At 50.0% G+C, this 9,047-nt stretch overlaps 1 protein-coding gene across 1 annotated transcript in view; it reads right to left on the bottom strand.

The window, feature by feature from the left end:
- Positions 1 to 306: 306 nt before the first annotated feature.
- Positions 307 to 9,047, bottom strand: part of VAX2 (ventral anterior homeobox 2) — a 28,407-nt gene continuing 19,666 nt past the window's right edge. Inside the window, exon 3 of the mRNA XM_037528828.1 lies at positions 307 to 1,385. Coding sequence (XP_037384725.1) covers positions 948 to 1,385 — 438 coding nt within the window. The 3' untranslated portion in view covers positions 307 to 947. The remainder of the gene's footprint in view (positions 1,386 to 9,047) is intronic.

The following is a 9,047-nucleotide window of genomic DNA, read 5'->3' as shown; positions in this document are numbered from 1 at the left end:
GGTGTGACTCTGCAGGAGAGGCACGGGGACCTCTCTAGCGATGACAGTTCCCTGTGTTGACTGCAGTGGTGGTTCCAGGCATCTCACCCACGTGACACAATGGGACTACCCACAACACATGGTACCCAAGTCAGTTCCTGATGTTGATACACTAGGGTTCCAGAAGACGCAACCACTGCGGGAGACCAGGTGCAGGGTACAGGATTCTCTGGACTACCTTGGCTTATAGGAATAAGCCTACAGTGACTGAAAAATACATAATGAAATAAAAGTGGCTTGCTTGAGCAAAAAAAAAAATGCTTTTAATTGTTTCTAGTGGTTGCCCTTGGAAGGCAGGTCCTCTAATGCATGTGGGGTCTGGCCGGTTTACCTTTGATGCCTTCCTCTGGCTCTCTGGGTCCTGCCCTCCCCTTTCATCATCCACCCTCTCCAAGGACTTCACGTTCCCCCACTCAAATAGTTTAAGGTTGGAAACAGGAACTTGCAAAAGTCATTGCTTAACCAACAAACGTGAACCCAGATGGGAGCTCTAAGTGAGAGTGGGAGCCAGGTGCTTGATAACCCATGTCTGAGGTTCCATATCCCCCCTGGAACTGGAAACATGGTCCCAGCTTCTGCCCCCAATGATCAGAGGTCCCCCTGACCTCAGCCCAGTTACCTTCCAGTGAGGAGAGGGGGACAGAGGGTTGAGGGGCAGTGGCAGTGCTTTGGGGACTCCATTTCCCTTCTTGTGATCTTTTTCCTTTTATTTCAGGGAGAGGTGCACTCACACTGCACTCACACACAGGCTGCAGGACAAGGCCATCTGGTCAGTCTCTGAGCTGGGGGTGGGAGGCAGGACACGAGGCTGCCTCCCCTCCACTGGGGTCTGCTCAGGGCAGTCCAGTGGGGGGCAGGAGGCGGGGGTGGTGCTATGTGGGGACTCCATATCACATGTGGGTGGAGGCTTAAGCATTAGCTTTCTTGCTGCCGCAGGGGCTGTCTTTTCCCCACTCTAGCCGGCTGTAGGGCTCAAAGGCTGAGGAGCCCAGTTCGTAGCCGGTAGCCATGTCCAGGAGCGGGGCAGTGGAAAGGCAGAGGGCTGGTGGAAGGGGCTGCAGTGGGGGTGACCCTGAGGCCAAGGTGAACAGGCTGAGGCACGGGGAGGAGTTCCTGGGGTCATTCATGGGGGTGCCCCTGTGGTCAGCAGGCAGGCCCGGTGGGCTGGGGATTAGTGCCAGGAGGCTGGGGGCCCTGGGCACGGACAGCAGCCGGCCCTGCTCCAGCAGCCGCAGGATGTTGGAGGTGGCGAAGGCCTTGGAGGCCGAGGAGGACGCCAGCTTCTCCAGGTCTCTGCTCCGGTCTTTCTTCTGCTTGGTGCGGCGGTTCTGGAACCAGACCTTCACCTTGGGGCAGAGGGTGGAAAGTGGGTCAGAAGGGACAGGGGACAGGCAAAGCAAAGTAGGGGGAGGTGGGAGGAAACAAGGAGAGGAAGGGCATGGGGGCACAGAGGAGTGGAGGCGCAGGGGTGGAGTGAGAGGGGAAAGAAGAACAATCCGATGGTCATTTAGGCCCTCCCACAAGCTCTAATTGTGTCTGAGTGAACTGATAAAGGGGCCCTGTTCCCCCAAGTCATGGGCACCCCTCCACTGCTAAGCTGACCCTGGGCAAGGATGCAGAATGGATTGGCAGAATGGCATTTGAAGCTCCCCTCTTTACCCACATACTTTCTACTCTTAGCCGATTCCCCCCTCCTCATGGTGTCCCCACACTGTCTCTGAGGGGAGTTCTCGAACCCAATTTGGTCATTTCCCTGTTGGAAATTTTCAGCAACCTCCTCCAATCTCATTATCTGTAAGGTCCAGGCTTCTCAACGAGATTCCACTGTAAGAGGATGTGGCAAGATGTTGAGGGGAACTTCCAAACGCCACACACTCAAAACTGGGCACAAAGTGGTGCCAAATACCCACATCCTAAACAGAGTCCTCAACAGAAGAGCAGAGACCATCTTCAAGATCTCTGAAAGGAGGTGGAACTGGCCTTCTCCTGCCACCCAGTGCCAGTGTTCCAACCCAGTCCTAATCTTTGGGAGAAAGGGCAGTTGGGGGAAACCAGTGTCAGTACACGGGGATCCCTGCTGGTAACAGGGAATTTCCCCCTTTTTCTGAGAGGGAGAGGGTCCTCCCCCCCTCCTCCCCACAGAAGGGAAGTCAGGAGGTCCTGGAAGAAACACTCGTAGGGATTGCAAGTGCCTGCAAGGAAAGATGACAGTTGCTCCCCAGCTGCAAACCTTGCCCAGACACAGCATCTGCAGACCCGTGTCCCTGGTGCCACCATTGCAAAACCCAGACTTATGTCCCCAGGAGCACATAGGCTGGCCCTGCTACTGGTCTGGAGGTGTCAGGAGGCTGACAGTGGCAGGGTCAGTGTGTGACTGCAGGTTGAGCAGAGACTGGTGAGGACCTGGAAAGAAAAGGCTGGAGATACCTAGCTGGTCCTCCCTAACTTTTGGAGGCCCTAAGGGAGGATACGATCCCTGTGAAGCTGAGCATCCCTGCAGGAGCAACCACCTGCAGAAAGACCTGCCAGCCAGTGTGTGTCAGGAGAGCCCTCCTCACACTAGAAAGTACCCAGTGATTTAAAAAGATATACCTCTGGCCTCCAACCCTGGGGGAGGTAGCTTGGAGAGGGGGCAGGTGACTCAGACAGATCACACACCCTCCCAGACATTACAAGGGGAGGTGTTGGAGACCGCAGACTGGGTTTCCTCCCCTGCAGCCTCCCCCAGCAGTGAGTTGGGCTGTTCTCAGTGGGGGAGAGAAGATGAGATTTGAAAAAGATGTGAGTTTGGTTCTTTAAATGGGATTGGATTGTTTCAATAACCAAAAGTGACCAGAGAATTTCAGGATCTACTCGAGACTGATTGCTTCATTCATTCATTCACTCACTCACTCACACACTCACTCATTCATTCATTCATTCAACAGATATGTGTTCAATGCCCACTATGTGCTGGGTGCTGTTCTAGGCTCAGGGAATCAGCAAAGAAAACAAGCGGAGCTAATCCTCACTGTAGGGAGTGGACAGTTTGGAGGGAGAGACAGGTGACCAACAGCAGATGAACACACAGGCCTGGCTGTTGGGTGACAATAGGGATTGTGGACATGTCTCTCACATTAAAGTAGGAGGGGACAGGGGACACTTTTTAAAGTATCCAACCTGTTGTGTTTTGTAAAATACAATTAAAATGAATTTCAGTTGACTCTGGAATATGGATTTGAACTGTGGATTTGGGTTTGAAATCCATGGATTTTCTTATAAACAGACCATGTTGTTAACTTACATTCTTGATAAATACAATTCACTTGTGTAAATATATTTTCTCTTCCTTATGGTTTTCCTTTTTTTAATAAGGATTTATTTTTATTTATTTATGCATACAAGAACTGGGTTTAGGCCAGAGGTGTGGGGAGTGAGAGGATTTACCAGAGACAGAGTGGGGAACAGAACAGGTGGGTCCACTAAAATACACTGCTGAGGGAAGCAGCAGGCAGACAGGAGAGGCCTGCTGTGCCATGTGGGTTAGCTCCCTGGCCGACTGGGGATTGAACTCATGCTGCAGTGGCTGGTGATAGCTTGATAGTGCTGAGACATTAACCTCTATGCCACCAGGGAGGCCCTCTTATGATTTTCTTTTTTTTTTTTAAAGATTTATTTATTTATACAAGAACCAGGGTACAGTTCAGATGCACAGGAGGGTAAGAGGATTCACCAGAGACAGAGTGGGGAGCAGAACAGGCAGACTGACGAAATACACTGCTGAGGGGAGCAGCAGGCGAGACAGGAGAGGTCTGCTCGCCATTTGGGTTGCTCCGAGGCCGGTGGGGATTGAACCAGCACTGCAGAGGCTGCGGACAGCTTCATAGCACTGCACTCAACCACCTGTGCCACCAGGGAGGCCCTTCTTATGATTTTCTTAATAACACTTTCTTTTCTCTAGCTTACTCTAGTTTAAGAGTGCAGTATGTAATACACAGAATATACAAAATAAGTGTTCATCCACTGTTTATGTTATTGGTAAGGCTTCGGGTCAACAGGAGGCTATTAACGGCTAAGTTTTCAGTGATTCAGAGGTTACAATCACATTTTTTACTATGTGGGGAGTTGACTTCCCTAAACTCCAAGTTGTTAACTACACTGGAAAAATTCTGTATACATTTTTAATGTATACATGTATTCATTTCTAAACACATATTCTCCATTTCTGTTCTTGTCATGGACAAATAACAGTTTGTGAGGTACCAGACCAAGGACCACACACTGGGGGGCCCTGCTTTGGAGGACAGTGGCAAGATAAGGGGGGAGATGACCATCTTTTTAAGTGTGGCAAGCACAGCCTCTTTGAAGAGGTGACACTGAAGGGGTTATAAATAAGGGATGGTCAAGGAAGGTTTAACCAAGTCTGACTGAAGGAAGAAACTAGAAAGAAAAAAACCCTTATTTTTGTCACTGCCAGAATTTGTCTGCTCCACCAAACAAAACTACCAGATCCTTGGGGACCATACTCTGTATCTTGCTGCTTCCTTTTCCCCTACTGGAAAGGCTCCTCGATTTTGATTATCTGGCAGGTTAGTGCCCACTTTTCTGAGGACCTACGACCTCAGGCCAGGCACCACCTCCAAGAACCCCCAGGTCTCAGCTTTTCATCTTTAAAATGGGGGCTGTTGCAGGGATTAAATAAGGAAATCCTTGTAGAAAGCTTCTCAGGGTGGCAGCCACATTGGACGTGGGTCATGGTTTGCTGCTGGAAAGAGAGCACCTGGGGTCGCTGCTGAGGGTATGGTAGAGAGGAGCTCTCACTCACTCCCAGCAAAAGGAGACATTTTGTTGAGGAACAAAGGAGTGGCAGTCACAAGGGCCAGCAACGGGCTGGACCTTGGTGTGGGGGTTTCCCGGGAAGGTGGGCCTGGAAGGGGAGAGAAGGCAGAGGGCAGGTGAGCAGGGGCTAGGTGTGTCTGTTCGGTGGTGACTTAAGGACCAGCTCAGGGATTCTCAACTCTGGTTGCACTTTGGAATTACCTGGGGTGGTTTTTTTTCCTAAATCACAAGGACCATGCTTCATCCCAATCCATGACATCAGAATTCCTAGGGGCGGGGCCTAGGCACAGGCATTTTAAAGTTCTGGTGTTGCACACTAGGAGAGGGTGCTGGTGCTCTTTAAGGGGTGATTCATAAGGCTTAGCAAACAAGGGACATATGGTGTGAGTGATTCAGAGCTTCTGAACTTATCCCTCTTCCTCCAGGAAGTATCCTTTCCACCTTGGGGGTTACCCTCTTCTCAGGGTTAAAGCCAAAATTACTGGGGCCTCCCTGGTGACGCAAGGGGTTAAGACACAGCACTATGAAGCTATCCGCAGCCACTGCAGCGCCAGTTCGATGCCCGGCCAGGGAGGTGACCCACAGGGCACGGCAGATCTGTCCTGTCGCGCCCGCTGCTCCCCTCAGCAGTGTATTTCAGTCAGTCTGCCTGTTCTGTTCCTCACTCTGTCTCTGGTGAATACTCTTACCCCCACACACATACACCTCTGGCCCAAACCCCAGTTCTTGTATGCATAAATAAATAAATCTTTTTTTTTTTTTAAAGAAAGCCAAAGTTACTGATCTTTGAGGCTCAATGCAGCTGTGCTCTTCAGGAGGCCAAAGTCCTATCCTGGACACGCAGTGTGCTTCCTGGGCCAGCGCCCTCTCCTCTGTAGTCTCCCTGCATCCCTTGGTCTTGTCTCTGCCTCTCCTGGTTCCCCTGGAATGCTGGTGATTTTACTTCATTGTCCCTCGCTGGACCACACTGTGACCCCAGCTGTAACCAAGGTTGAGCGAGGTTTCACTCAACTGCAGGACCGAAGAGGCACATTTTGGAAGATCATCCATCACCACGTTCCAGCTCGTAGTCAGCATTAAATTCTAGGACCCTCTGTTGATTTGGACAGGATGTTACTCTTCATTAAATTGCTTCTGATGGCCATGGACACAGACTAAATCTGAGGTGAAAGGTAACTGTGTATCTGAGATGACCCTGGTGTTTGAAATTTGGACCAGAAAGTTACCCCCATTCCAATGTCCTGGAAGAAGCCATCTGGGCAGAGGCAGTGGGGTGCTGAAGGGCCAGAGTTACTCTTATCCACTTAAATGGTGATCTTGTCCATATTGGTACTGGCACCTGGCCATCGCGCCCTGGAAAAGTCCCCCAGACCAGGCGAGGGGGAGTCCTGGAGCCAGGCTCTCTCCTTCCTTTCCTCCCCAGCCACATATTCTTTTCTAGTTTCCTGCTCTGACCCTGGCAGTCTGGTCATTCATTCATACGACACAAAAATAGCAAGCTTCCAATGCATGCCAGCATTGCCTGGTGCTGAGAAAACAAGGATAAATACAATACCACTTGGCCACCAGGACAAGAGTTCTTCAGGATCCCCTGAAGAAATACCTGATCAACTTTTTGAGCCCTCTTTTGGATCAGACTGAAATGACTGAAAACAAAACTCTAGATTCCTCTCCCACTATCCTGCTCCTCCCCGACTTTCTCAACTTGAGTGGCATCATTTGCCATTTCTCATCATTCATCCAGTTGTTCAGACCCAGACCACCCTTCTTTCCCTTGCCTTGTGCATGTGATCCATGAGCAAGTCCTGGTAGGTTCTACCTCCAAATGAGAGTACATCTCAGATCAGTTCACATGTCTCCTCCCTCCATATCCCCCACACCTACACCCCACCCCTTGGCAGTGGCTCCTAACTGGTCCCCTATTATCCCCATTCTCCAGCTCTAGATGACAGCAGAGTGAATGCTGTAAAGTCCCAATCACCTCCTGCCACTCTCCCTTCACAATCTTACAGGGACCTCTACGCATAGCAAGACCTGCCCACCTAACCTGCCTTCAGACCCTCCAATCCTAGTTGCACTGACTGACATTTGGAAAACATCCTGTGCCGTTCCCACCACAAGCCTTCATAGTTTCCCTTCATAGTCTTGGCCTCTCTGCTGCTTCCTTGTCTGACTGTCTCTTCCTGTCATTCACACCTCAGCTCAATGTCAGCTCCTCAGGGAGGCTTTCCTGGCCAGCCCATGGGATTGCCAGCAAAAAGAGTGTCAGGTGAGTGATGAGAGATTTGGCACTTTCAGCCCTACCCCTGACCTCCAGGGAGGGGTGGAGTCTGAAGAGTGGATCTTCAGAACTCTTGAACAATGAGATTTTTCAGAGGTTCTGGTTTGATGAACATGTGGAAGTGCTGGGAGCACCCAGAAAGAGGATGGAAACTGTGAACTTGTGCCCATGCCTTGCTCTATGCATCAGGTTCATTTGGCTATTTCTGGGTGTATCCTTTATAATAAACCCTTGACTGTAAGCAAAGTGTGTCCCTGAGTTCTGAGTCATTTCAGCAAATTGTTCAACCAGAGGTGGGTGTGGGGAACCCCCAAATTTATAACTGGTCAGAAGCATAGTTGGGCCCTGAACTTACAACTAGCATGTGATGTGGGACTATCCTGTGGGATTGATTGCTTAGCCTATAGGGTCTCACTCTGGGAATTAGAGTCAGAACATAATGGAATTGCATTGCTGGACACCTTGTTGGTGTTAGAGAACTGGTGGTGGTGCTGGAAAACAGTATATTCGTGTCACAAGAAAATCTTCACATCTACCCCACAAGGTTGTGGTGAGTTAGCACTTGAAACAGTGCCTGCTGCACAGAAAGTTCTCAATATATGTTAGCTGTACCTTATATTATGTGCAAAATGCCAGGACTGGAGGAAGAAAAAGGAGGGTGTTGATAATCAATAAGTTGAGGATTCACTGAGGACTCACTATAACCCAAGGAGGCCTCAAAAGATTTGGCCTTCAAACATGCTCTTAAGAAGTGCATACTGCTTGGAATCACCACACACCTCACACCCACTCACACCCACATCCACACCTAACCCATCCCCCACACACCATATCCTATCCCACACCCACACTCCCACTGACCATGAAGCACCATGCTAGACAAAAAGGGTTAGATCTTGACTAATGATTATCTTGCAAATTTCCTGGAAGGTCAAGTCTCACATCCATGTAGTTGGAATGTAACCCGTATGCACGTGCCAGGTATAGCCCAGCCTGGAACAAGCTATGACACTACTCTCCTCCTCCCCACCTCACAGACTTATCCTTTAAATATCACCTTCTGGGCCTTACTGGTGGTGCAAGGGGTTAAGCACCACACTATGAAGCTATCCACAGCCTCTGCAGCGCAAGTTCGATCCCTGGCCGCCCAGGGAGCTACCCACATGGTACAGCAGACCTCTCCTGTCTCGCCCGCTGCTCCCCTCAGCAGTGTATTTCAGTCAATCTGCCTGTTCTGCTCCCCACTCTGTCTCTGGTGAATCCTCTCATCCCCCACACCTCTTGCCTATACACCAGTTCTTGTATGCATGAATAAATGCATCTTAAAAAAAAAAATATATATATATATCAACTCCTCACTCCCTTCTAGGAGCCAGGCTAATTTTTTCTGGCACTGGCTCCCTCATGCATGAGTCTCTCTAATAAAGCCTTACCTGGTTCAACTACACTCCATGCTCGCTGGTAAATTCCTTCCCTAGAGGGCAAATTCTTTCCCATTCTTTTGGGTTAGGGCCTGACACACACACACACACACACACACACACACACTCTCTCTCTCTCTCTCTCTCTCTCTCTCTCTATCTCTCTCTCTCTCTCTCTCTCTCTCTCTCTCTCATTCACTTTCCAGGTCAAGCCTTGAAGGTCTCTCTCAGGATGAAGTCCAGAAGCCTTAGAGAAGACTCCTGAGGGTGGAAGAACTTGGCTTTTAAAGGCAGGTAAGTGTAGGGTGTGGGGGTGGGGCAGGGAAAGGGAAGAATGAGTTCCCAAAAGAATTGCTGGCCTGAGAATTTGAGGTATCCTGACAGTGAGGTTTCAGGGGAGAGTTTAAGCGGCAAAACTATGGCAGGCAGAGGATCCTTAGGACAGAAGGGAGGCACAGGTATTGAGTGGTGACTCCACACCTAGACTT

The sequence above is a fragment of the Talpa occidentalis genome, unplaced genomic scaffold, assembly GCF_014898055.3.
Source record: "Talpa occidentalis isolate TD23 unplaced genomic scaffold, MPIMG_talOcc4v2.1 talOcc4.5, whole genome shotgun sequence".
In the NCBI taxonomy this organism is placed as follows: Eukaryota; Metazoa; Chordata; class Mammalia; order Eulipotyphla; family Talpidae; genus Talpa; species Talpa occidentalis.
The sequence above is the reverse complement of the archived record's forward strand: the minus strand, read 5'-3'. Positions and strand labels throughout refer to the sequence as shown.